Source organism: Nerophis ophidion, linkage group LG19 (assembly GCF_033978795.1).
Source record: "Nerophis ophidion isolate RoL-2023_Sa linkage group LG19, RoL_Noph_v1.0, whole genome shotgun sequence".
Classification (NCBI taxonomy): domain Eukaryota; kingdom Metazoa; phylum Chordata; class Actinopteri; order Syngnathiformes; family Syngnathidae; genus Nerophis; species Nerophis ophidion.
Genome location: NC_084629.1, coordinates 23,184,936 through 23,212,291, shown reverse-complemented (window position 1 = coordinate 23,212,291; position 27,356 = coordinate 23,184,936). Strand labels below are relative to the sequence as shown.

At 44.1% G+C, this 27,356-nt stretch overlaps 1 protein-coding gene and 1 long non-coding RNA gene across 2 annotated transcripts in view; one reads left to right on the top strand and one right to left on the bottom strand.

Moving 5' to 3' along the window:
• LOC133538202 (uncharacterized) overlaps window positions 1-7,475 on the top strand; it is a 48,329-nt gene extending 40,854 nt beyond the window's left edge. The window contains exon 3 of the long non-coding RNA XR_009802944.1: window positions 7,188-7,475. This is a non-coding gene — a long non-coding RNA (uncharacterized LOC133538202). The remainder of the gene's footprint in view (window positions 1-7,187) is intronic.
• The window catches only part of ttn.2 (titin, tandem duplicate 2), a 211,338-nt gene that overhangs the window by 174,774 nt on the left and 9,208 nt on the right, over window positions 1-27,356 (bottom strand). The window contains exons 4-42 of the mRNA XM_061879594.1: window positions 25,140-25,427; window positions 24,988-25,055; window positions 24,705-24,913; window positions 24,540-24,618; window positions 24,320-24,466; window positions 23,994-24,107; window positions 23,664-23,834; window positions 23,481-23,588; window positions 22,650-22,889; window positions 22,403-22,462; window positions 22,070-22,328; window positions 21,917-21,986; window positions 21,651-21,848; window positions 19,963-20,105; window positions 19,732-19,883; window positions 19,424-19,651; window positions 19,018-19,259; window positions 18,667-18,899; window positions 18,427-18,591; window positions 18,174-18,342; window positions 16,402-18,098; window positions 16,038-16,319; window positions 15,701-15,967; window positions 14,872-15,144; window positions 14,522-14,785; window positions 14,161-14,421; window positions 13,823-14,083; window positions 13,468-13,731; window positions 13,134-13,394; window positions 12,768-13,028; window positions 12,420-12,680; window positions 11,777-11,921; window positions 11,526-11,694; window positions 11,168-11,399; window positions 10,776-11,060; window positions 10,573-10,698; window positions 10,159-10,347; window positions 9,638-10,018; window positions 8,239-8,289 (exon numbers count right to left, since the gene is read on the bottom strand). Coding sequence (XP_061735578.1) covers window positions 8,239-8,289; window positions 9,638-10,018; window positions 10,159-10,347; window positions 10,573-10,698; window positions 10,776-11,060; window positions 11,168-11,399; window positions 11,526-11,694; window positions 11,777-11,921; window positions 12,420-12,680; window positions 12,768-13,028; window positions 13,134-13,394; window positions 13,468-13,731; window positions 13,823-14,083; window positions 14,161-14,421; window positions 14,522-14,785; window positions 14,872-15,144; window positions 15,701-15,967; window positions 16,038-16,319; window positions 16,402-18,098; window positions 18,174-18,342; window positions 18,427-18,591; window positions 18,667-18,899; window positions 19,018-19,259; window positions 19,424-19,651; window positions 19,732-19,883; window positions 19,963-20,105; window positions 21,651-21,848; window positions 21,917-21,986; window positions 22,070-22,328; window positions 22,403-22,462; window positions 22,650-22,889; window positions 23,481-23,588; window positions 23,664-23,834; window positions 23,994-24,107; window positions 24,320-24,466; window positions 24,540-24,618; window positions 24,705-24,913; window positions 24,988-25,055; window positions 25,140-25,427 — 9,273 coding nt within the window. The remainder of the gene's footprint in view (window positions 1-8,238; window positions 8,290-9,637; window positions 10,019-10,158; window positions 10,348-10,572; window positions 10,699-10,775; window positions 11,061-11,167; window positions 11,400-11,525; window positions 11,695-11,776; window positions 11,922-12,419; window positions 12,681-12,767; window positions 13,029-13,133; window positions 13,395-13,467; window positions 13,732-13,822; window positions 14,084-14,160; window positions 14,422-14,521; window positions 14,786-14,871; window positions 15,145-15,700; window positions 15,968-16,037; window positions 16,320-16,401; window positions 18,099-18,173; window positions 18,343-18,426; window positions 18,592-18,666; window positions 18,900-19,017; window positions 19,260-19,423; window positions 19,652-19,731; window positions 19,884-19,962; window positions 20,106-21,650; window positions 21,849-21,916; window positions 21,987-22,069; window positions 22,329-22,402; window positions 22,463-22,649; window positions 22,890-23,480; window positions 23,589-23,663; window positions 23,835-23,993; window positions 24,108-24,319; window positions 24,467-24,539; window positions 24,619-24,704; window positions 24,914-24,987; window positions 25,056-25,139; window positions 25,428-27,356) is intronic.

Below are 27,356 nucleotides of genomic sequence, written 5' to 3'. Positions count from 1 at the left end.
TCACACCATGAGTATCTATGTTGCCATTTTTAGGTTTGATTGAATGGTCCAGATGTTCATCACGATGAATGGCCACTGCTGGTATGAACTCTTTGGGAAAAAGTGTGTCCTCTTTCTGCTTCTGAGACAGAGGAGGTGCCATTAAAGTGGCTGCTGAGTCAGACTCAAACGTTTGTTTAAGCTGAGACACTTTTATGACAGCAGCAGATTGTTGCAAACCACAGCCAGATATCGGCTGAAGTTCTCTGTATGCACTACATCTGGGGTGTGGGGCTACTTCTGATGGAGTGCGTAAAACAGTCATTTTTTTTGTTTGCTCTATTTTAACTTGGTCCTCCCTAAAGTTGTCCAAGAGCTTGTCATCTTGAAATGACACATCACAAATGCTGGAGACCTCTCCCATTTTATTTTGGGCTACACATTTGTACACTCCAGCCTCAGCACAACTAAAATAGTTAATGTAGAGCCTGTGTACTTTACCATCAACTGCAGCTCTGTATTTGGGTAAGTTGGATTCAAGACAAATATTGTTGCAAAACCAGGTGACCTCTGGGGACGGTTTGGCTGTGATGATGCACTCGAGCACAACTGTGCTCCCCTCTGAGCAGGTCAGAGAATGTAGCTCTTTCATTACACAAGGAGCTTCACAAACTCCATCGTAAGAAAAGGACAATTTGTGTTTTCCGGTGTGATACACTTGGTCATCTAACATTTTCTCTGCAAAGCCATGAGGTGTATCTTCACTGCAGGCGTCTGTCATCACAGGTCCAGGAGAGGGAGCATCGACTCTGATTTCCACAGGAGGGCAAGGTGAATGACATTCGTCTGTACTAATGTATTGGTGGCTCAATGGTTGTGAAACTTGTAAAATGTTGTTTGATGTTTCAATGCTGGTCTCTCCTTGGTTGTCCCAATGTGTATCTCCCCTTTCAAACTCCTCTTTGACTGCCACCTCCTGTGAGTCTTTCACAGCTTTTTTGTTTGAAATTTCCAAAGTGGTGCTGCAGATGTTTTTTCCATGTATATTATTTATGACACAGTCGTATGTCCCTTCGTGGTCTGTGGTTGGATAGTAGATAGTCAGCTTTGATTTGTTGGCTTTGACTGTGATGTCATAGTCAGGATTGTGGGCCAATGGGTGTCCATCCTTGAGCCAAGTGACTTGTGGCAGAGGATCACCTTGGAACTGGCAGCTCAGCACAGACATCTCCCCAGTTTTTACTTTGAGTGAAGAAATTTCCTTCACAAATCTTGGACGACAACTTAGTGCACTCATACCTATTTCCTTCACCATCATGGATGTCTTATAATCATCTGGTCCTTGGGTTATCTTTTCTTTTTTAATTGCACTTTCATGTTCCGCTCTGTCAAAACCTTCTAATGTCACTAACTCTTGGCTTTTTTGCTTTCTGCCATCTGCAACCAAATGAATGTGTTGTTTTTGCGTGCTGTTCTCCAAAGGTGTTTCGATTACCCTCTCAAATCCTTTTTGAATACTTTGGCTGCTGGGTTTATGAAGAGATGTGGTATAGTCTTCCCTAATCTGCTTCCTTCCCGTTGTGTCTGTTACCTGAAGACTATAGAATGTGGGAGGTCTACATAGTTGAAAACTATGTTCATCACTTCCTGAACAAACAAAGGTATGTGAAGAAGGTGTATATGTTTTGTTTACTGGTGAAACATCACAATCTTCTTTTGGTGCAGAAAAGGAATCTACTGGCCGAGATAAAACTGCATGCTGAGGTAAAGCACTATCTGAGGGTGGAGATAGTTCATACCCTACAGCACCTTCAATATGTGAATGCTTCATCTGTGCAATTGCTCCGCCAGCAGCCACAGGCTCTTCTTGAGATTTTTGCTCGCAAGTATCTACACCAATATGGGAGGGTTTACTTAGAGCCCCAGCAACATCTGCACGCGCCATATGCAGAGCAGAAAGGTTATCAGAAATAGCCTCTCGTTCAGCTGCTTCCTCCTGTTCTATGATATCTGTTTTCCATTTAAAGAGACGCTGAGCAGGAGCTTCCTCTTCACTTACAAAGTACTCACTGTCCCTCTGCAACCTGGTCTCAAGATCCTCAGTTGACAGTTCTTCAACAGGCAACCACTGCAAGCTATTGTTCTTTTGATCAGTACCTTGTTCGCTCATAAATAACTTCTCTTTGGCTGTTTTTCCAAGGGAGGACATTCCGCTTCCTTTAACTTGAAGAGGATAGCTGTCTGGCTTCCCAGCATCTTCTCGTTCCATCATAACATCTTTCTGCCATTTCATTATTCTATGAGTGAGAGCTTCTTCTTCACTTACAAACTGCTCACATTTCTTTAGCTCTGAGATGTTTTCCATTGACAGCTGGAGTTCATGGGCTTCACTTGTTTTCTCAAACAGAAACTTTTCATCTCCTGCTTTTGATGTATTTCCAGGGTATTTTTGTCCTTGCAATGCAGATACAGTTTCTAATATCTCTTTCTGCCTTTCCCCTCTGGGCGCCTGGGATAAGGGAAGTGTTTGGTCCTTCTCCACTGTATGATCTGCTTCATTTGACCTTGGTTTTGTCACAGCCATAGCTTGGTCTATGTGTAAATTATGCATGTCTTTCTCACTCTCAGTGTAAGCAGGTCCCTCCGGTTCCATGTATGGTGTTTCGTCTGCCTTAAGCAGGCACATTTCAGGATGAAATGTTTCCTCCTGTGTCACCTGCATACATTTCTGCCATGTCTTGATTCGTAGGGCCAGGAGTTTTTTCTCACACTCAATCCGCTTTGCTTCTAGGCACCTCTCATATTGTTCCATCAAGGACTCTCCAGCACATGTGTCCTCTGTTTCACCTTCTGTTCCTTTTATTTTACGCCTTGCCACTGTATGCATGTTTACTTCAACAGATGGCTGTGATACCAATAATTGTTCCTCATCTTCTATTCCTTGTAATTTGACTTTGACTTTGGGTGACTCAGGCATTGAAACAGGTTCAATTTCCTTATATGGTGTTTCGTCTGTCATTGGCGGGCCCATTTCAGGTTGAAATGTTTCCTCCTCTGTCATCTGTATACCTTTCTTCCTTTTCATGATTCGTAGGGCCAGGAGTTTTTCCTCATACTTATTCCGTTCTGCGTCTAGGCTACTCTGATATTGTTCCCTAAAGGACTCTCCAACACATTTGTCCTCAATGTTTTCTGTTACTTCGTCCGTCTTTTCTATTTTATGCTTTGCCACCGAATGCATTTTACCGCTAAATGATGGCTGGCCTACTATTTTTTGTTCCTCGTCTTGTCTTTCCTCGGCTCTGATTTCAACTTTGATTAACCAAGGAGTTGAAACTGTTGCAACTTTGGGTTCAATTTCTTCGTATGGTGTTTTGTCTGCCATTTGCGGGCCCATTTCAGGTTGAAATGTTTCCTGCATACCTTTCTGCCTGTTCAGGAGTTTTTCCTCACACTCAATCCGCTCGGCTTCTATGTTCCTTGGATGTTGGTCCCTCAAGGACTCTCCAGCACATTTGTCCTCAATGTTTTCTGCTGCTCCTTCTGTTCCTTTTATTTTAAGCCTTGAAACTGAATGCAATTTTTCTCCAAGTGATAGCTGTGGTACCAATAATTGTTCATCTTCTTCTCTTTTCTCTGCTCTGACTTCAACTCTGGGTGATTGGGCTATTGAAACAATATTATCTTCATGTTCAATGTCCTTATATGGTGTTTTTTCTGCCATTAGCAGCTGCATTTCAGATTGTAATGTTTCTTCCTGCGTGACCTGTATATCGTTTTGCCATTTATTGATTCGTAAAGACAGGAATTTTTCCTCACACTCAACCTGCTGTGCTTCTGGGCTCCTCTCATATTGTTCTCTCAAGGACTCTGCAGCGCTTTTGTTCTCAACATTTTCTGTTGCTCCTTCAGTTCCTTTTATTTTAGCCCTTACCACTGCATGCATTTTTATTTCAAGTGATGGTTGTTGTACCAATAATTGTTCCTCCCCTTCTCTTTCCTCTGCTCTGACTTCAACTCTGAGTGATTGGAGTGTTGAAACTGATGCAATTTCTGGTTCAATTTCCTTATACAGCGTTTTGTCTGTCATCAGCAGAGGCATTTCAGGTTGAAATGTTTCCTCCTGTGTCACCTGCATATCTTTCAGCCATTTATTGATTCGTGAAGCCAGTTGTTTTTCTTCACACTCGTTCCGCTCTGCTTCAAGGCTGCTCTCATATTGTTCCCTCAAGAACTCTCCAGCACATTTGTCATCAACATTTTTTGCTGCTCCTTTTGTTTCATTGATTTTAGTCCTTCCCACTCTGTCAACATTTACTCTGAGTGATGGCTGTGGTACCATGAATTGTTCTTCATCTTTTCTTTCTTTTGCTCTGACTTCAACTCTGAGCAACTGAGGAGTTGAAACACTTGCAGCTTCCGGTTCAATTTTTTTTAATGGTGTTTTGTCTGCTATTGGCAGGCTCATTTCAGGTTGAAATGTTTCTTCCTGTGTCATCTGCGTACCTTTCTGCCTTTTCATGATTTGTAGGGCCAGGAGTTTTTCATCACCCTCAATCCACTTTGCTTCTGGGCTCCTTTGATGTTGTTCTCTCAATGACTCGCCAGCACATTTTTCCCCAATGTTTTCTGTTGCTCCATCTGTTCTTTCGATTTTATTCTTTGCCACTGAATGCATTTTTATTGTAAGTGATGGCTGTGGTACCATTAATTGTTCATCATCTTCTCTTTTATGTGCTCTGATAGGAACTGTGGGTGATTGGGTTGTTGAAATAGTTGCAACTTCAGGTTCAATTTCCTTATATAGTGTTTCGTTTGCCATTATCAGATGCATTTCAGGTTTAAATGTTTCCTCCTGTGTGATCTGCATATTCTGGATTCGTAGGGCCAGGAGTGTTTCCTCACACTCAATCCGCTCTGCTTTTAGGCTCCTCTCATATTGTTCACTCAAGGACTCTCCAGCACATTTGTCCTCAGCATTTTGTGTCGCTCCTTCAGTTCTTTTTATTTTAGGCCTTGCCACTGTCTGCATTTCAACTCTAAGTGATGGCTGTGGTACCATTAATTGTTCCTCATCTTTTCTTTCTTCTACTCTGATTTCAACTTTGGATGATCGAGTAGTTGAAACACTTGCAGGTACAGGTTCAAATTCCTTGTATGGTGTTTTATCTGCCATTAACTGGCCAATTTGTGGATTAAATATTTCCCCCTGTGTGACCTGCATACCTTTTTGCCATTTCTTGATTCGTAGAGCGAGTAGTTTTCCCTCACACTCAATCCGCTCTGCTTCAAGGCTCCTTTCATACTGTTCCCTCAAGGACTGTCCAGCACATTTTTCCTCAACATTTATTGTTTCTCCTTCTGTTCCTTTTTTTTTAGGCTTTGCCACTGGATGCATTTTCACTAAAAGTGATGCCGGTGGTACAATTGACTGCTTCTCCTTTTCTTTTTCCTCAGCCCTGATTTCAACTTTGGGTAATTGAGGTGTTGAAACAGTTACAGTTTCTGGTTCAATTTCCTTGGCCTTTACTGTGGGACATATGTGGAAACAGTCCATGGCTTCAGTTTTTGTTGTTGTTACTTCACTTATTTCCTGCTGGGTGTAAATGTGCCCTTCAGGTTCCATGTACAGCAACTCAACTGGCATGGGCAGCTCACATTCGGAGTGGAATGTTTTGTCTTCTGACATTCTATTGCCTTGGGACCATATACATATTGGCAGAGACACACATTTTTCATCAAGTTCCCGATTCTCAACGTCCTGACTCTCATACGGACCCTCAAAAGATGGATCCTCATCGTCGATTAGTTTTGTTGTTGCTATGTGTTCTGTGGTTTCAGGTGGGAGTTGGTGCCTGGTGGACTTAATGAACCTGAATTCGTTTTTAGTGGCTTTAGTTCCTGCAGGTTCCCTGATGTCAGTGGAGGCAGCTTCCTTAAGTGCAAATGATTCAGCTAATGGAGGTTCATTGTTCATTGTCGGACATTCAACTTTGCATTCCGTCGGACACTCAACTTTGTGTTCTGTCAGTCTGCGTTGAAGCCCACTAATCCTTTGGGCTGGATCGTTAAAACATTGTACATTTTCAAGTTCAAACATCTCAGAGTATTTTTCAGTATTTGTCTGGCTTTGTGGCTCAACCAATTCAACTTGCTCACCTTTTATAATCTGAATGGCTCTGGTTCTGGACTGAGGCTCAAATGAATGTCTCACACTCGGCTTAACAGTCTCCTTGTTCACATCCAAGCTCTGACTCTCCCCAAAATGAAAGGCTCTTTTAGAATGCTGAATATCAGGAATCAAGGCTGGCTTGACCCTGAGTTGCTCGGCGTTATCTGCATAGCTCGACTCACTGGCTACTGACTCAGACTCAAACTCAGAAGAAGACATGGTCGAGATAGAAAGCCTCTTCTTTTGCCTGACAGCTCTTTGTAGAGTGGTAAGTTTAGTTCTCACCTCATTGTGAAGACTCTCCGTGTCACTAAACCTTTCACTGTATCGGTCACTGCAACGGTCACTAAACTTATCACTGAAACGAGCTCCAGTGCGACGGTCACAGTAAATGTCGCTGAATCTGTCATTAAAGCGATCAGATCCGTCAAACATCGCGGGAGGAGAAGGGGCCCGCTCTGAGGCTGTCTCTAGACGCTTAGACTTTTTGTGAAATTCTTCTTCGTGTCTAACCGAACCTGAATGAAAGTAGACAGTACGCACAAGAGCATATTTTGACCGAGACCGCCCGCGATGGACCTTTGACATCTTGTCAAATGGAGATCCAACATACCTGAGGTCTACTCGAAACTTCCTGTCCTTTCTCTGCTCTGCCAGAGCGTCCATGCTTTTGTGGGCCTTGGCAGAACGGCGGATAAAGCTGAGGTAGTTGGCCGACTGCTCTTCTCTCAGTGATACTAAAAGTGACGCTGTAGACTCAGCAGAACCTTCTGTGTTTATTGCCATGACCTTGTAACTGCCACAGTCCTTTTCTTTAACACTATCGATAATCAAACTGCTTGTGTGCATGTGTATTGCACTTTCAGTGCAGATCCTTCGCCTATGTTCTCTGGGAACTGACCGATTGTTATGAAACCAAAGAATAGTTGGCAGAGGGAAAGCCACCAATTTACACTTAAACACAACTGGTTCCCCCTCCAGAACTGACTGGAACTTGACTTTCTTGGTGAAAGAAGGTTTGATTTTTTCTGTCCAGGAGCTAATAGAGGAGGTTCTACTGGAGCACCGGTTGACTGACACCACGCCATGGTCCAGGAAGTCGTCTGTGTCCGAGAATGCTCCTCGAAGCTTCGGAGCAGTGCTGAGAATTTCTTTGTTCTGATGAAAAAACAGTTCTGTGGAAAAATATAATAACTGTCAGTAAAACTCAGGCTGTATTTAAAACTGAGAAGTATATATGAATGACTAATGAATGGAAATATTACATGCATGCAGTCACAATGCCATAAGAAATGATTTCACTCACCATATTTGTTCGAATAAACGCAAGACTTGATTCTTTTTATAAGAAACCTGCAGGAAGTTTTGATCCTTCTTCTGTGGAAATTTCTTAAAAACAAATTATTATTTATGATGGTTTACAAAGCAAAATTCCAAGATAGGCTGCTATTAATCGATTTGTTTACCATATAACTGTAGTGCCTTTCCGTTTGAATACTTCTTACCTGACTTGCAGACAGGGGAATAAACGCCCTTTCTAGTCCTTAAATGTAAGAGGAATGACGTCTCCATAGCATAATATAGCAAATAAAGTGATAAATTTGGTAAGAAGGCGTTTATTCGAACTAATATAGTTTACTGGTGATGTTATGATTGCAAATCACAGAAGTCACATCCTCGTTATCTGCAAGCCAGGATAAGAAATATTTATTTACATGAAGAAATTTACCATGATAGTGCATACATTGCACATCAGATCTGAGAAAGACACAACCTCAAACATTTCTAGCCAAAGATCGGAATAACCTTCATGCAAAAGTAAAAGTTGATGCAAACTGTGCTCGTTTGAGGGAACCAAATTTTCATGACACATAATAAATGACATGCAAATTCTCATGTGACTGGACAGAAAAGTTTAACTTAACGGCTGTTTCACAATCTAACAGCCGTTTGTAGATGTTGCCTGAAACCCCATCACCACAAACAGACCACTTTCAGAGTGACAGATTAATCGAGCAAGAACGTCCTTTGTCTCAGCATGTGAGACACAAATATATGCGTTGGATAGATAATGAGGTGGACCTTACCTTTGACTTCTTGCTCAATGGTGGCTTTGATCTGCTCTCTTACATGAGTTACTGTGGACGAAAAAAAGAAAAACAAATTTAGATTTTTCTTTTACACAAACGTGATTTATACCCGCAGTCATCTGAGTCGTGTCAAATTGTATGCAAAACAAGAACCTGTTACTGTCTTTTATGAAATGTAAGCTTCAAAGACAAAGGTTTTTTTGGGGCAAAGAACAAAGGACAGGTTCTTATTTTCCTCAAGCAGAAAGTTTTAAAGATGTTTGTGGCTGCACGAGCAAGAAAATCAAGTGATGGGAGGTTCATGCACACTTTTTCTGTGAGGGAGAAAGGAAACACAGAAGTGAGGAAAGATGGTGGAGGGATGAGTCTGTTGTTCTCAGCTTGACTAGTAAAGAAAGGACTTTAGGCAGTAAAAAAAAAAAAGAAGAAAGCGCGGCCCCACTTCCAAGTTGCGGCTGCTCTCCTCTTGTTTATGGGTTAACATTAACTTCAATGATGTTCTTCACAACAACACAAGCAGTTGAGATGTGTTGTTTTAGTATAGATTGTTCCTGTTAGCTTTAGCGTTGTAGTTTAGCTGCTGTCTCAAGTGACCAACTCGACATTGTTTAGTTCAGGACGTCTTTAGGAGCTGAATGAGCGTTTTTGGACACATTATTTTCCCAAACAAATGTTACTTCTACTCACAATGACAGGATTTCAGTCACAGTTTCCCTGATATTATTTTGCGTTTATCAGCATATTCTGTTTGACTGGTCACTTATGTGACTACATCCGCGGTTACTTCAACTCGGAAATCATACTGTGTGCCTTCCTTTTTTTGTTGAGTTTAAATTATTAATTAGTACTGAGTCAAATAAAAAGTAGTAAAAAAGACGATGAGATCCCAAACTTCCTAGTAGACGTTGTCTTTTTTTCACTGATCTGTCACTGATCTGTTTCACCATTACAAGTTCCGGAATTTGCATGGATGTTTTATTTATTAAAAAAATATATATTTTTATGATCGTGGAAAGCCATAATCGAAATCAAAATCAAAATTCCAAAATTGTCCAGCCCTCGTTCAAAGTGAAAAAATGGCACAAGGACTCCATCCATCCATCCATTTTATACCGATTGTCCCTTTTAGGTTTTGTGGAGGGTGCTGGAGCCTATCTCAGCAACCAAGGTTTTTTTAGTGTGTGAGTTGCCTTTGATAAAAATTTTTTAAAGAAACAACTTTTTTTGGTAGCGCCAACCTTGTCTGACAATATCAAAAAATATTTTTGAACCAACCCTGATTGTCTGGTTATTTTAATGATTAATTTGAGACAGACATGCTCGGTTTGGGGGACAACAAGATGGAGCTGAAGGAGAGTGAAGGGATCTTGCTGCAGCCAACTTTTCTGGAGGTTACCTTCTAATTCTTCCACATTGGTGATGACCAGCATGGCCGAGCAGGCGGCCTCTCCCGCAGGATTGGCCGCTCTGCAGGTGTACTGGCCCCCATGCTCAAGGAAAGCGTCCACTATAATGAGGGTGGCGGTGCTTGTCACCTCGTCATAATGGAACACCACATTCTTGGTGGGCTGAATTGGCTGCTGGTTGTGGAACCAGCTTATCTTCGGTATGGGGGTGCTGGACACACATGCGTGAAAGCGGGCCACCTCTCCGTGCGGCACTGAGCAGCTTGTGATTGGCAGTATGAAAATTGGCTTTTGGCTAATAGCGGGCTGTTGACTGCTGAGTGTAGTGGAGACATGCCACTTGGCGGGTGTGTCCAGTGATTGTTTTTGTCCTGAAAGGAAGCATGTTTGTTTGTCTTAAGCCCAATGTTAGCATGCTTTTGTTGATTTCGACTTGATAACTTGCCATGTGACCTTGACCATTCATGCTATACCATCACTTTAATTTTAAAAGACTGTAGAAAATATTTACCGTCCAGAGTGAGGGTTGCTGAGCTTGATGCGGTTCCGGCATTGTTGCTGGCAACACACGTGTACTCGCCCTCGTCCTCCAGGTACACTCTGGAGATCTCCAACTGACAGCTGTCGTCAAACTGAGACATTCTGAAGAATGCTGACTGCTTGATCTCCTTCTCTTTGTGGAACCAGCTTATCTTTACATCTGGTCAAGGAGAAATGCTATGATCATTAATTAGCTAACAAATTACTTAGCTAATAGCTAATAAGATTCAAGCAGCATACTGTACAGACAATGTGTTGATGCTGACTATGAAAGCTTAATTTAGTGAATAATGATATTACCTAATAATTACTCTTATTCTCTTTGACAAAATCTCTGAACACTGATTTAGGAATTTGTCTATCGAGAGATAGTTATGCTTCATACCATCTCCTCGAATTCTGCACTGAAAGCGAGCTGATTCTCCCTCACGGGTAGAAGTGCTGGAAACGGGTGAGATGATAACAGGAGGAGCAACGGAAGCAGCCAAGTCTGGAGAAACCACTTCAGGCACTGTGAAAAAAACACAAGCTAAATATACACTACGTCGGAAGTGGACCATTTCTCTGCTTAGGAAAGAAACAGGCTACCTTCCACATTGAGCGTAGCAGTGCTGGTGGCAACGCCATAGTCGTTTTTGGCCTCACAGGTATATATAGCAGCATCTTCTGGGAAGACCTCGATCAGCAGCAGGGTGTGCTCACCAGCGTCATGAAGGAACTTGCACTTGAAGCCTGAAGACAGCGCCTGCGAGTTCTTGTACCAGAAGACCTGAGGCTGAGGAACGCCACTCACTGCCACAGAGAAACGAGCCGGCCTGCCCGCCTCCACTGACAATGCCTCCATGTGGTGGAGGATTTGAGGCGGTTCCGGGACTAAACCACACAGACAAAAATTGGCTTAGTGACCAGGACTATACTTGAACGCACAAACGTCAAAGCTGCTTCCAGCTTTTAAATTGAATTTGTCTTCCAGGACTTACTGTTAACTCTCAGGTTGATTGTGCTTCTGTTCTTGCCGGCAATGAAGGTGTACTCGCCAGCATCACTTCTATAGGTTTCAGAGATCGTAAGACGGTGGACCTTCCTAATGGTGACATAGTTGAACCGCTCCTCCACTGAGAACTGGATCTCCACCCCATTCCTCAGCCAACGACCTTCAACGTCATCCTCGTTAACTTCAAATTCAAAAGTTGCTCTATGTTTCTCCAGAACCTGCAAGAGAGACCAACAGGCTTTAGGATTCTTAGTGTCTTCCAGTGGAATCTGACCGAACAATCCAATTGTTTGTCTGCGGTTTGACAATAATTTGTTTCTTTAATAACAATGTAAAAAACTCACCGTGACTACTCGTGCAGCCGGTTCAGAGATACGGATGTCACGGCCTTCCACAATGAGCTGGGCCTTCGAGACGCTTGAGCCGGCCACCACTGAAAACTCTCCAGCATCAGATAGACGTACGGTCTGGACCATGAGCCGGTGGACATACTTCTCTGCTGTCACGATGTACCTACAGAGAACACAGAAGGACCTTCAGCTCCAACTCTTTCTATATTTCAGTTGTTTAAACATCTGCCCTGACAGCACCATACCTTTCTTGTGACATGTCCAGCTCCTGACCGTCCTTCATCCAAATAACCTGGATGTTCGGTTCTGACACCTCACATTCAAATATCGCCTTCTTCTTCTCTGTTATCTTTATGTCCTTAATCTTCTTGGTGAACTCAATTACACGAGCTGTGAGAAGGGATGCCGAGATATAGTATGAAGCTCAAATAAGTGTCCAAAGAGGGAAAACAAACTCAACCTTAAATGCAGCAAAGTTCTTAGGTTTATATCAGTGATTCTCATACTGTGGTACATGTACCATGAGTGATACGCAGCCTCTATCTAGTGGTACGCCAAATAATCATTTGATTAAAGCAGTGTTTTATTTTCCTGTATTCAAACAGCGTTACTGTTCAAACTGTGTGTAATGTCACAGTGGCTTTTTGTGGAATTGAATTTGTTTTTAAGGACCATCTGGTTGTCATGTGCCACAGGCGTTTGAGGAAAATGTTCTTGGTTGGTTTGATTTGATATTTAATTCAAATGTCATGAAGCCGTCTAATGGAGAAATGTGATTGCTTTAAAGGGTATTTTGGGTTTCCTGGGGTTCACTGAGTTATTTTCTGCATTTTCAGTTGAAACTCTGATGTACTAATAGATCATCAATTAATTTTTTGCTGAACTCACCTTCAACAAACAAGTTTGCAGCACTGGCAGCAGAGCCAGCCACAAACTGGTACTCTCCTCCATCCCCAAAGTGAACATTACGAACAGTGAGTGAGTGCGTGAGCTGCCGGCTCCGCACTTGGCATCTCTCCGACGACTTTATCTCAATGCCATTCTTCAGCCATTTGTAGGTGATGCCCTCGTGGTTGACGGTGACTTCAAATGTAATGGTGTCTCGCTCCTGAGCATTCAGGTCCTTCAGCATGGAGGTGATTAGAACGGCTAGACAAAATGAAAAAAATCTTGTCAATTATGGATGTAGACTGGAGGCAGAGCCTGTGGAAAAAAATGAAGCAGTTTTGGTCTTACGGCTGACAGTGAGTGTTGCCGACACTCGGTCGTTCCCACACACAAACGTATACTCGGCAGAGTCGTTCCTGCTGGTGTTCATGATCTTCAGTTGGTGAAGTTTTCCCTGAACCACGATCCTGAACTTTTCGCTCATTTCAATCTCCACACCATTCTTCAGCCAGGTAGAGGGGACGTTAAAGTGGGACACTTCACACTCAAAGGTGGCTGCCTGTGTCTCAGTCACTTTCACATTCTTCAAGGGTTTGGTCACATGAAGAGCTGAAAAGATGTTTGCACAAATAAATAAAACTCAGCAAACACTAAATACCAAAATTCAAAAATAACTGATGGAATTAACTGATGCTTGATGGGATAATTGCGTACCTTCGACTGTGAGCGTGGCACTGCTCTGCAGGTGTCCGACCTGCGCAGTGTATTCCCCTTCACTGTTACTGTCCACCTTCTGGAGAACTAGTTTGTGAGCCTTGCGCTCAGAGAAAATCTTGCATGTGTCGCTGGACTTTAGCTCCACCCCTTTGTGCATCCACCTGACCGGGATGTTGTCATGTGATAGACTCATCTCGAAGGAGACGGTAGCATCCACCAGACACTTTACATTTTTGATCTTCTTCACAATCTTGATTACTGCAGAGACATTTAAGAGTTAATTCTGCAAAGGGTTATTTTATATTGAATTGTAGATTTGAAAGACACTTACTCTCGACGTTGAGACGAGCGTTGGCTGTCAGTTTTCCCAGTTTGAAGGAGTAAACATTCTCATCCTGCATGTTACAGTTCTTGACCTTCAGTGTATGGATGGTGCCTTCAGATGTGATCTCGTACTTGTCGCTGTTGAGCAGCTCCACACCGTTTCTGACCCACTGGGCTCCTTTAACATCGACGTGGGTAAGCTCCAGTGTAAACACCGCCTCCTGTGTCTCTGTCACAGTCTGGTTCCTTATAGTTTTCTTGATCTTGACCGCTGTGCAAGGAAAGACAGGAAGGTATGGATTCAAGATGAGTTTTACTGCCAAAATTAGCAGATGTGCTGACTACGAGACAATAGAACCTACATTCCACCCTTAGGTTTGCGGAGGTTTTAGAATTGGCCACTTGGTAGGTGTACTCGCCAATATCCTGAGGTCGAGTGATGATGATGACGAGGCGTCGGACGGCTCCCTTCACCTTACTCACCACATTGGCATTGAAGTTCACCGGCTGACCATCCTTTAACCACTTGCCCTCAGCGTTCGCGTTAGCGACTTCACATTCCAATTCTGCAGTCTGTGACTCGGCTACCGTCACATCTTGCAAGGGACGGGTGATGGCGCCACCTGATGGAAGAGAGCAATGCATGCTTGGTGGTTCTAAACTATCAGGAGCAAATTTGAATGTGAATGTTAAAACTTACCAGAGACAGTCAGTTTGGAGCTGGAAGTCTTTTCACCGGCGTGGAAGGTGTACTGTCCCTCTGCATCCTTCATGGTGTCGATGACAGTCAAATAGTGCCTCTTGTCTTTGGACTCCATTTTATACTTGGGACCAGGCTTAAGCTGTTGATTCCTGAAGGTCCAGACTGGGTCGATGCCAGCATGAGAAATTTCAACGTCGAAAGTGACATTCTGAGACTCGGAGCACACTTTGTCCTCCATGTGTTTTACAATGTGAATCTCTGTTGACAGGTTTCATAAAAACATTAGCTTAAGTACTGCTCATTTCAGTAATGCAGATATTTAGCCCAATAACAAGATTAATTAATCAGTCTGTCTTACTTTCCACAGTCAGATTGCAGCTGGTGGAGACCTTCCCAACTAGCAGCTTGTAGTGTCCTTCATCTGAGGCAAAGGTTCTATTAAACACAAGTCGCTGCTTGGCTCCTTTCGCCACCATTTGAATCCTGTCACTGGCCATCATGGGTTTGTCATTGTGGTACCATTTGACAGAACCAACATCTTGGGCAGTAATCTTAGCTTCCAAAACTGCCTTGGAGCCTTCAATGGAAGTCACATCTTTTAGGGGTACCACAATTTCAATGGCTGCAAAGACAAACACAATTATAATCCAAAACATCAAAGCACAAACTAGTTAAAGTTCTAGGAGATTTTTTTCGGAATCATCTTACTCTGAACTGTGAGTTTGCACGAGGTGGTGATATACTGTGTGGGAACCAAAAACGAATATGAAGCTGCATCTTCCCGGCTGACGTTTTCAACCAGAAGCTTATGGACAGCTTTGTCAATGACGATGTGGATGCGGTCAGAGGCAGTGATGGCCTGGCTGTTCTTCATCCAGGTCCCCTCAACATTCTCCTGAGAGAACTTGACCTCCAGTTGAGCAATTTCACCCTCACAGACCGTGAGGTCACTCAGTGGCTGCAGCAGGGTCACTGGACGCACTAGAGAGACAAACTCTGTGAGAGCACAATTTTGATCCGGCCATTGATGACTAAATGACAATCAATGACGAGGAGGAATATTCCAAAGGATTCTGTGCAGAACAACAATTCCTAAAACTGTGATTAGTGAACGGCGCCATTTTTGTACACCCAATGTATGTTACATTCAACAAAATATCATTGTTGTTATTAATTCATTTAATGCGTTCCAGAGAAATTCCTGTTAAAGATCAGTATGTAGATTCAGATGTATTTTTTTAGCATGCAACTATATTGTTTGGATCAATTGTATAGCTTCTAATTCTGTCAAATTCAATTAAGTTTTAACAGTGTCTCTAAAATATGTTTTTCCCTAATCCAGCTCATAAACATGCAAATCTAGTAGCACAAAAATCCAACAAGTCAACAAATCAATTTGCAAACATCTTTCCAACGTGACTGCTGAACTGCTGGGTTTAGACTGCTGTGAGACAGGATAGTTTTACCCTACTGAAGATGTGCTGTTCTAATAGTAATATGTGAACTACGCAGTCACTGTTGTCAGAATGCTTCTTACATTTCATCTTCAATGAAGCGCTGGTCTTTAGGTCGCCACATAAAAAGGTGTACATCCCCTGGTCTGCTTTCTTGACATTCTTCACAGTCAAGGTGTGCCTTCCCCGTCGGGAGGAGATCACATGTTTACTGCTGGGAGACAGTTCCTTGTCTTGAAAGAACCAGCTACCCTCAGCATCCTCACGAGACAACTCAACCTCAAATTCTCCAGAGTAGGTCTCGGGAACTTCGATGCTCTCCAGGTGTTTGATAAGCTCTAGCTCAGCACCTGAATTTGGTGACATTAAGAACCATTATCAAGAACATCTTCCAAAAAATACAGTAGTATTTAAGATTACCTTCGACATAAAGCCTAGCATTTGTGCGGATACTCTCATCCTCTGCAATCATGCAGGTGTATTCTGCATCATCCCTCATGTCGATCATAAGCACAGACAGGAAGTGGACATTTCTATCAGAGTGCATTCTATATTTGTCACCGGAAAATATTTCGATGTCGTTCTTCAGCCATTTCACTTTGACAAAAGGTTCGTTGGTTTCACACTCGAAGGTCACCATGGTGTCCTTCTCATTGGCGCTGGCATCCTCCAGATATTGAGTAAAGCTAATAGCTGCCTTGGCTGCACAAAGAGAATTAAGTATCGTATGAATAATGAAGAAAACACAATGCTTTGAGATATATAAGACTGCTCGTGCCAATACCTTGCACCAGCAAAAAGGCGTGACTGGAAGCCTCTCCAGCAATGTTCACAGCTTTGACCATGATGCTGGCAGAGTCCTCAGCATTAACGTCTCGGATAACAAGCTCACACAAGTGGTCTTCTGGCCAGTACCAGTAGACACGTTCAGACTTCTCCAGTTCAATACCATTCTTGAACCACTGGCACTCTGGCTCCGGTCTGCCGACAACTCGAAGTCGGAAACGAACCTCATCCATTGGAGCAACTGTTTGGCTTGAGATGCGTTCCAGAATCTTTGGAGCTTCCATGCTAGGGGAAAGCTGGATCCTTTCAGGTTTGATTGTGGGGATAGTCACCACTCCCTGCTCCTCCAACCTTTTCCTCTCAGCCTCCTCCTTCTCTTTCAGGTGATGAAGCAGCTCATCTTTTGTCTTCTTCAATAAATCTTCATAAGAGTCATCCCGCTTGCGAGACTTCAATTCCACCGCAGAGATGGACTCATAGAACCCTTCTTCTGTCCTGCGCTTGAACTTACTCTTCAGCTCATCTGACTCCTCTGAGGTTTTCTCATGAACAATTCTTTGTGTCTTCCTTAATTTAACAACTTCTTTGTCTTGTTTGACATCAACAGGTTGATCCACCTTCACAACACCAAAACCAATTCTGCCAGACTCATGTAGGGGTTCTGCTACCTTTGGTTCAGGTGCACGACGTAAGACAGATCTAAAGTCCTCCCTCTGTGTGACTTCCAGCTTCACGATGTGCTCCGTTGTACCCAAAGGGTTATCTGCGACCACCTTGACCTCTCCTGTATCATAGGACTTGATGTCAACAATCTCCAAGTAGTATATGCCGTCATAACGAAGTCGGTATCGTTTGCTCTTGCGGATTAGTTGTCCATTTAGGTACCAGTTAACTTTTGGTGCAGGGTAACCAGTCACTCTGCAGCGGAATCGGGCAATTTCACCTTCCAGCACTCTGGCTGGCTCGGGCAGTAAGACAATATCGGGTTTGGTCTTTTCAGATTCCTCATCAGTGCTGACTCCTGCAGGTCCTCCCTCGTGAGCCATGCGTTCAATCTCCTCGATTCTGTGAGCTCCCTTCCTACCTTCGGGAAGCTGGCTCTCCTCGACAAGACCCTTTTCATCCTTGACAATCAGGGTGGCCGAGGTTTGGTCTACTCCAAACTTGTTGGTGGCTCTGCAGGTGATGACACCACTGTCTCTTGCATAAGCTACGTCATAGTCAAGACTGCAATAGCCAAATTCATTGACCATACGTAGTCTGTTCGCAGCTTCAAGGGGTTTGCCATCATGAAGCCACTCTACCACCATGGTGGGGTCACCAATGGGGGTCAGCCTACACTCAAAATGAGCAGGGCCAAAGTTCTTCATTCGAATAGAAGTCAGTTTCTTCTTAAATTGTGGTTTCTGCTGCTTTTCTTTATCGTAAAGGTCTCCCTCCACCCACTGCTCTTGGCCATAGCGAAGATGAAGAGGCTCTAGCTCCGGAGCGGCAATCTCTTTGGCCTTGTAAGTTCCTTTGGTAATAATGAGCTTCCTCTCTGTTTGTGGTGCGGCAAAGTCCACCTCGACATTGACTCTGCATCGAGTGGTGTCCCTGCCAGCTCTGTTAATAGCTGTGGCTGTGTACCAAGCACTGTCTGAATTTGAAGCGGACGGGATCTGGAATTTCGCCTCTCCCTTAGTGCCATCAATCCTAAAAAAAAAAAGTCACATTATTAGGATGACATCACCTCATTAAAATGATTAGACTGTGTTTAAAAACACATACTTTATATATGGGTGCTTGTGCTGGGTGATGATGTCACTGTTTTTCAGCCAGACGATGTCAGGCACAGGGTTTCCAATAGCCTTAACAGCCAACTCAACAAGAGTTCCCTGTTTTACTGTTATGTTTTTTAGCTTCTCAATGAAATGAGGGCGTGACATACTTTCTCGTGCTGGAAGATGAGAACAACCATGGTGAGGTTAAACACACAATAATTCAATTACAGGACAGAAATTAAACTTTGATAGACACGTACCCTCAACGGTAAGGGTCACAGAGATGGAGGTTCGTCCCGCTCGGTTTTGAGCTACAACTGTCCACTCGCCAGAGTCTTGTGGCATTGCAGGGACAATGATCAGGGACTGAACACCATCCTCCTTAATTACTATCTTGTGGGTGTAGTCATTGATCACTTGTTGTCCTGCAAACAAAATGGGTACATTTTTATTGCTGATATTCGGGATTTTCTTGTGGAATTTTGTTGTATTCCACGCACCATTGTGAAACCAGTATGTTTCAGGCATGGGTCTACCAACGACCTTCAAGTCAAATCTGGCAGTTTGCCCTTCCGAGCATTTTAGCGAAGTTGGCTTCATGACGAAGACAGGTTTGTAAAGTCTTTCTAGCTGAGCCTCATCTGTGTCGTCCAGCCGTCGTGCAGGAGAACGTCCGGGAGAACGACTGGGAGAACGACCTGGTGAGCGGCTCAGAGAACGTGGAGATGCGGACCTAAAACATAAGTAAAACATTTTAAAATAACCCAAAAGCGATTTAAGCAAAAAAGCCATCCTCTATGAAAACTTGAAATGGCCATCTGATTGGACTTATGAGAGATCGTTTGACTTACTGGATCCTTTGTATGGCTGGTTGTGGCGTGTATCTCTGAGGCGATACTGTTCCTGAAGGCTCCACGTAGAGCTTCCCAGAGCTGACGGCGTTCCCCTTCATATTGGCAGCGAAGGCGGTGTACACACCCTCGTCTTCTGGTAGAACCACTGGGAGACGCAGGCTGGCTCGCCCGTCCTGAAGAACCTCCACCTGGTATCGTCCACCAGGCTGGATACGCTGACCATCTTTGTACCAGGCAATCTGCCAGGAAACAGAAAATGAATTTAAACTACCGGTAAATACTTTGGTGGGAAACCCAGCAAAGTTATTTAAGTAACAAACTAATTAAATATATATGATATTGAATCTGTTGGGAGAATATTCCTTTCTATCGATTCTGGTGTGAACTGCTTAGAGGTACTTACCTTTGGCAACGGAACTCCGGCCATCTTGCAGTGGAAAGTAACGCCCATTCCCTCCATGATCCGGTAGTTTTTAACTGGTGTGTCAAAGGTGGACTGCACCGCCTCCTCATCTGAGACGCTCACTGTCAGTTCTCCGTCCTCTGCCGCCAGTTCTTTGTAACTAATCCTCATGATGCGGAGCTCAATCTCCTGGATGATTCGCTCTTCAAAGGCTGAAATGAAGAATTCCTGGGGAAAAAAAAACAAGCTCATCTTTTGTTGGAACTTTACTAGATAAGCTACGAGACGGGTGGATGCGAAATAAGTACCGTTTCTGAGACAAAGCTCATTCCTGTTGTTCCTCTCCTGTGTTCTTGCTCATACTGGCTCACAAGCACAGAGGGCTCCTCAGCAACTGTTGTTGTAGTCACTTCAGTTTTATACGTTATGTCAAATTGCTTCATGTAGGCTTCATACGCCTCTGTGGATGTAGCGCAGAATATATCATATTGACAAGTTTTTTTTTTTCATTCCTGAAGTCCGGGGAACAGAGCTGTTACCTTCCTCCAGCAAGCTGATGGAAGCAGAAGCTTCTCCATGTGAATTCCTGGCAAAGACGGAATATTCTCCCGCATCATCGGCAAACGTCATTGAGATCTCCAGTCTGCATTCACCTGTCTCTCTCTTGTAGGTCACTTTATATCTAAAAAGGAATACATGTTTAAAGATGAGAGCTCAAATAAAGCTAAAACTTCCAAATGAGCATATTGATATTCCAGCTGTTTGGCACACATTGAGGGTAGGCGTGGCGCAGTGGAAGAGTGGCCGTGTGCAACTCGAGGGTCCCTGGTTCAATTCCCACCTAGTACAAACCTCGTCACATCCGTTGTGTCCTGAGCAAGACACTTCACCCTTGCTCCTGATGGGTGAAGTGGCAGCTCCCTCCATCAGTGTGTGAATGTGTGTGTGAATGGGTAAATGTGGAAGTAGTGTCAAACCGCTTTGAGTACCTTGGAGGTAGAAAAGCGCTATACAAGTACAAGCAATTTATCATTATTTAACCCTCCTGACTAGACCCAACTTTACATAATTGGCAGAGACTGAGTTTTGCATGTATTCAGGATCTCTTCACGGGAAATATTCTACTAAAAAGTTTTTGAAATCTCCTTTTTAAGGTTTTTTTGAAATTAGACATTTACATCGATACAAATATCACTGAGATTTGAGAAATCAACATGAGACACTTCTTAACTTGCAACCATCATGCAGGGGTGTAATCTTTATTATTTAACAAACTACAATCCATGAGGCAGACCTTCTCACTAATAATAACATTTTGTGGAAACAGAGCTGACTCTCTTTCTCCAGGGAATTGTGGGACACAAATCTTATGATGAGTAACTCAACCTTCCTTTGTACTGTCAATGCTTGTTACAATTCAAATGTTTACACAGGGGCCGCAAAAATATATATAGAATAGTGTTGTAGTGGGCTGGGCGCGTACGTAAGTGTAACGTAGGGCAGCTTGTGTGGCTGGGCGAGTACGAAACCTCACTCCCGACGACTTCAAGAGAAGTGCTGGCTGCTAGGCTGCAAGCTCGGGCTTTTAGCTAGAACACTCGTCTCTCAGCCGGACAACTATTTTTTGCGCACCACTCGGAGCAGTGGTGGCAGTTGCCAGCATGCGCCTTGTATAACGTGAGCTCGAGTACTGCAGCGCACACAAGCTAGTGTCCGCAATCAGCTGTAATAAACGGCGAGTCTCACGGACAAATGTGAAACTCTGCACCATTAATTTGACTGGTGTGCAGTAGAGATAGGAGAGCAAGAAACACATGGTGGACACACTTGTATTGAAATAAAAAGCTGTGTAAGGAAAGGACTTAAAACTTTAAATGAAACTTTAATGTAAGACCACACGTTGTGTTCATTGTTGTTGTTATGGCATATATATTTGGATGAAGCTGGTTATCGTTGAGGTAAAGCATATTGCTTAAATGAGTGAAGATTGTTATGTTTGTTTAAAATGTAGTAAAATGCAATTACTTAAACACCTCAGTGCAAACTTTTGTCGAGGCTGGAAACCAATATTTATATTTACATTGTTTCTTGTGAAGAAATTTGCTTTAATATACAAACTTTTCTATTAACAAAACCTGTTTGAAAACCAATCAAATTTGGAAATAGATTGTACGATTGGTTGATCAAGCCAGAAGATAACAGGGCATCGTGTTCCGTATGAACCAACCTGTATCCAGTTGTGAGAACGATGCCGCTTTTTTTCCAAATTATGTGAGGTCTGGGGTTTCCTCCCACTTGACACTCGAATGCGACGCTGGCTCCTTCCACCAGCTTCTGGACTGTCGGCTTTTTGATGAAGAAAGGAGCTGTGGCCTCTCCTGTGGTCACCTCCACTGTCGTTTGGTGTGTTGTCTCAACTGCAACACTAAAGGAGGACCAAGAATGTTGTAAAAATACAAAAAAATTCCGATCAGAACCGCCTGACTGACTTACGTTTTTTCATGAGTCATTTCCACTTGTGAAACGGCCATAGTCTCTTCTCGGCTCTCGATTTCTTCAGAAACTACGAGATAAAATGGACCGATTTGAAATCTAACAGCTGCCGTACATGTAATGGGACTTTTAGGAGTAAAGCTGCTTTTTTACCTTTGACCAGCAGGTAGCAAGAAGTGCTGACAGTTCCCGCCTCACTGGTGGCGGTACAAGTGAAGCGGCCGCTGTCCTCTGCAAACGCCTCGCGGATCATGAGTCGGGCAAAACTGCCCTCATAGCTAATCTGGAAGTCAATGGAACTCTCGATCTTGTAGTCTTCTCTGAACCACATGATGACAGGGGTGGGTTGGCCACTAATCTGGCACTCCAACGTCACTGATTCGCCCTCAGTCACTGTCAAGTTATTGAGGCCCTAAACAGACGTATGGATGGTTAAGTCTGACAAAACAAAAACATGCATGAGATGCCTTGGAAAGAAGTACTCACTGCAACAAGAGTGGGCGGAACAACAGGTTCCGGGGTTATGGTGGGAACTGCAACCGCCTCCTAAAAGAAAAACAAAAATATGGTCAAAGATTGTCATGGTAGCGTGATGCTCTGATGCGACACAGAGACGAAGGCAGGTACAAGACAAAGACCACACAAAGTGGATGAAGAGACATAACATGAGGAGAGCAAACTGCAGGTGACGATCCACACAGGGTTAAAGGAGAAATAAAAAACAAGGACCCACCTGAGGCTCCCAGTCCTCAAACTCTTCCTCAGCATAAAGCCTGCCCACCTGCGACTCAAACTGACTCTGATATTTGGGGTCCTTAAAAGGTGGTGGATGGGCCTCCATTGTCACTTTAACCTCGAACGCCCCTCGGCGAGACGGGCTTGGTGACTTGACGGGCTTGATGATTTTTCGGGGTCTGGTGGGGGAGGACATCTCTTTGTGCAGAGTGGCCATGGCGGAGCCCGCAATAGACACCTGGCCGAGCCAACGGAAATAATGTTAAGCATTGGCCAAATTCAGCTGAGGCGTACAGCTATCAGGAGTTAGTAGGCGGAGCTTTGGGCATTAACGTGGCGTTTAAGGTGGTGGGAGAGATGAGAGTCGGACATGTTCAGTGAGTTTTTTTCCTCAAGATATATTTAATGACTAGGTTACCGCAGTGACAGCTAAATGGGGTATTTTCCTGCTTAAAGAGCAATGGGCGGCAACTGTACAGTGCCTGGCGACCAAATCCACATCAGTAAAGCCAGTTTAAGAGTTATCCTTACATCTGGTATGGTGGAATTCGCATGGAGAAAACATGCACAGTCCTCGCATAGAGCCCACGACCAGATTAAAAGCGGGCAACAGTGTGAACCACGTGCCACCGTCCTAAATGGAACGTTACTGTACTGTTAGTGTGAATGTGTTTGATTTACTGTGATGCTGCGGTACCCTTCACAAGGAAAAAGGTGGTATTTCAGAAAGTAAGAGGAAGTGCAGCACTTCAAGTCACAGAGGTGTGGAAGTGGGCATGTTAAAAATAGAATAGTCAGTGGGGCGGTAGCGGAAGCCTGCACTCCTTACCTCGCGACGAGCGTCAGCTTTGGGAACGGAAACTTTCGCAACAGTGAAATGTTGAAGTGGGGTGGAGGGGGACCGAGCATCCACACGGGAGGAAGCAGTCGTCTCAATCTGAAGTGACCAACACAGTTCATTGAGATCATGTACACTCGTCTTTTGAATACGACGTCACTGAAGTCGTCCAACCTGCGCTGACACCACGGTTTTAGTCGCTGATATATGTTTCTCTGCTGCCACCTGCTGCTTCATTTCCACTTCTGTAGTTGTTAATTCAGTCTGCCCGCCAACGGCCCGCGGCACCCCTACTACTTGAACGACCTCTACGGCGGCCATGGTTGTTTGGCGGCTGCCTTCACCCTGCAGATAGAACACGAAGCACATGAGAAAGTCATGTGACTTGAAGCATGCAAATAAAGAGAGTCCGCTGGTGGCACAGAGAGTACACCAGACAGTAGAAAAAGAAAAATAAGGAAAAGTAGGTGGAGTCAAGAGGGTTGATTTATTCTCGCCAGCTACCTGCTCAGCGGTCAAGCCTGCGTCAGGTGGCACCTTGCGGCTGCGAGCCTGATCCACGGCTGCCATCACAGTTGCCTTGGCAACACTCCGACCAGACTGGGACACATGCTCGCCCTGACGGTCACAACACAGCGAGACCAGGTGACATGCAGGATATACTTTCTACTTCACATGCTAACAAATTTTCTTGTTGACCAGACGTTAGCACATGTGACATCACATCGTCACACATAGGAGTTAATCACATTACAAATTTGGCATCGACCGTTCGCACTATGACAACGGACAGCAACTGTAATAAGACATGACGGACATGTAGATTGTACCTCTCTGGTGGCGGTGACCTGCTGTTCCCACTGTTTGCTTTCCTGTATCCGGGTGGCGCTGCTCACACTAGTCATGCTCGCGTAGCTAGCTTCAGCCACATAGTCGCCCTGCTTCCACGGCGGCAGCACATCTGATGAGGCAGACACCTGCAAGACAAACGCAACGTGAACCGTGGCGTCCGTGTTGCGGACCTACATGGCGCCTGCGAGCGGTTGTTACCTGTTTGCGGGTCATCATGGGGGACTTCACGGGTCGGATGGGAGAGACAGAGGACAGTCTGGTAGAAGGGGACATGGTTCTGTGGACAACGAAGAAAGTGTCTCTCACAACTCTTTAGCGCTTCGTCAGGTTCAGGTCAAGGCTTCAGATACTGAAGTGGTGTACCTCACGGGTGCGGGCGACGGCCCTTTCACATGTCTGACAGGTGAAGGTGACTGCTGGCGACCACCGGTCACTTTGACAAAATAGGACGGTGGCGATTTCGAAGTGGGCTTTGGAGGGACTCTTGGTGGGGTCCTGTGAGCTAAATGCTGAGTCATCATTCCGCCTTCCATTTGCATCTCCATTGTGGCGGTCTGGAAGCTGGTCTCCATCTGACAAGATAAACATGAAATATCATAAACATGAAATAGTGAACGCTGGCATTTTTTGAAAAGTTTCAGCTTACCCTTTGGACGCCAATCTGCGAGGAGGAGATTATGCTTTTGGTTTTCTTGGCAGGCACAGCTTCTTCACCTGCGGAGGGACAAAACACCAGCAGGTTGGCAGGCGCACGCCAACAACACCATTTGGTTATGCTAGCATGGTTGTAGGCCTCACCCTGAACCAGCAGTTCGGCAGTGGATGTAGCTCGGCCGCTGCTGTTAGCTGCGGTCACAGAATATGTCCCGGAATCCTCCGGGAAAGCCTCAGCAATCAATAGACTGTACTGGTCTCCATCTATTAGGATCTTGAAGTCGGCTGAGCTTTGGATCTCGGCTCCCTCTCGGTAGAACTTGACCACAGGTGTCGGGATGCCTGTCACTTGGACATTCAGTCTCACCTGACTGCCTTGTCTCACTGTGGAGCTCTGAAGTCTCTGAAGGAAGTTTGGAGGCGCCGTCTCCGCTGCGAACATAGAACACATTACAGTACTTACCAAACAGTCTCACCTGTATCATTACTCAGTGGCCTAGTGGTTAGAGTGTCCGCCCTGAGATCGGTAGGTTGGGAGTTCAAACCCCGGCCGAGTCATACCAAAGACTATGAAAATAATGGGACCCATTGCCGCCCTGCTTGGCACTCAACATCAAGGGTTGGAACTGGGGGTTAAATCACCATAAATGATTCCCGGGCGCGGCACCACTGCTGCCCACTGCTCCCCTCACCTCCCAGGGAGTGATCAAGGGGATAGGTCAAATGCAGAGGACATATTTCACCACACTAAGTGTGTGTGTGACAATCATTGGTACTTTAACTTTAAGGATATCAAGTCAGGCTATCTTAAATCTACCTGAGGTTAAATAGGTCTAAGGAGGGGCCGGCCTTAGGATTTTTGTGGCCGTAAACAAGATTTAGTTTGTGGCCCCTTTGGTCTTTAATGTTACTCGTACAATGTGCTGGCTGATGACAGCCTTGTGAGTTTCTCGCCATTTTGCAGCTTGTAAAGGTGACTGTGGTTATGTTATCACTACAGTGTAGGATGTCCACTTTGGAATTTCTTGGTCAAATCCGATCTTATGATATAGTCGTTCACATTATAAAAAATGCAATGTGTAATATGAACGCAAACTGAACAGCATGCAGACATGACGTCATGATGGCACACGTGTTGCAGTGTTTATGGAAGAAAACATGGATTTAATTCTAGTAGGTCTCTGTCTTGGCATACTTGTGGCAATTTCAAGGATTGTGTGCAATCAAAGTCAACATTTTCTGAACGAAACTATTCGGCGTAGAAGATTAAGAAGGAAGGGGGCAAACATTTTGGCTCTCGCTGCTTGTGGGGATTTGGTTTGACGTAGAGCTGGGCGATAATGGCTTTTATTAATATCACAATATTTTTATGCCATATCGCAATATACGATATATATCTCAATATTTTTCTTTAGCCTTGAATGAACACTTGATGCATATAATCACAGCAGTATGATGATTCTATGTGTCTACATTAAAAGTTTCTTCTTCATACTGCATTAATATATGCTACTTTTACACTTTCATGCACAGAGGGAAATCACAACTAAGTCAATTGACCAAAACTGTATTTATTAAATACTCTTCATTCTCTCGCGGGTGACTTTTTAAATGAAAGAACAAATTAGTAGTGCTGCTACCTTTTGTAGTAACACTTCTGCTGCATACTTTGCATATTGCTGTTGTCTGCTGAATATCTTCCCGCTTGAAGCCAAACCCCCGCCAGATGATGGACACCTGCTGTTTTTTAGGGCATTAATTGTTCTTCCTCCATTTGTGATCAGTTTCGCAACTTCTCTCTCTTGTAATGTCACTCAACTCGCTCCGCTCCGCTCTGCTTGCGCAACCTGCCTCAGCTAACGTTAGCCATGCTGCTACCTCTCTGCTCGGCAAGAGCGTATGACGCGACAGGCGCGACTGTATGTGATGTATGTAAGAAGGCGGGCTTGCTTTACGTCTTTGTGAGAAGGAGAGATGAGAAGGAGTGAGAAACGCCTGTAGTGTAATGCCCGCAGCTAAAAGCAACTGCGTGGGAACGTGTACTTGAATATTACAACATAGTCATTTTCTATATCGCACAGAGACAAACCCGCGATATATCGTTTATACCGATATATCGCCCAGCCCTAGCTCCAAAGAAAGTATGGAAGAGCAGTCGAAGACAGGAGTGGTGGAACATTAACGGGAGTTCCTAAAACATAGTAAAGCAGCATTTTTTTAAATCATTTGTCAACTGTTTATTTTGCAACCATCTATTTCGGCTAAGAATTACGGCACAATTACGACAATTGACCGAAGTGTGGGAGTTTTTTGTGTGTAGAGGGCCTTTTCATTGTTAAAACCTGTATTTAGAATATCTTA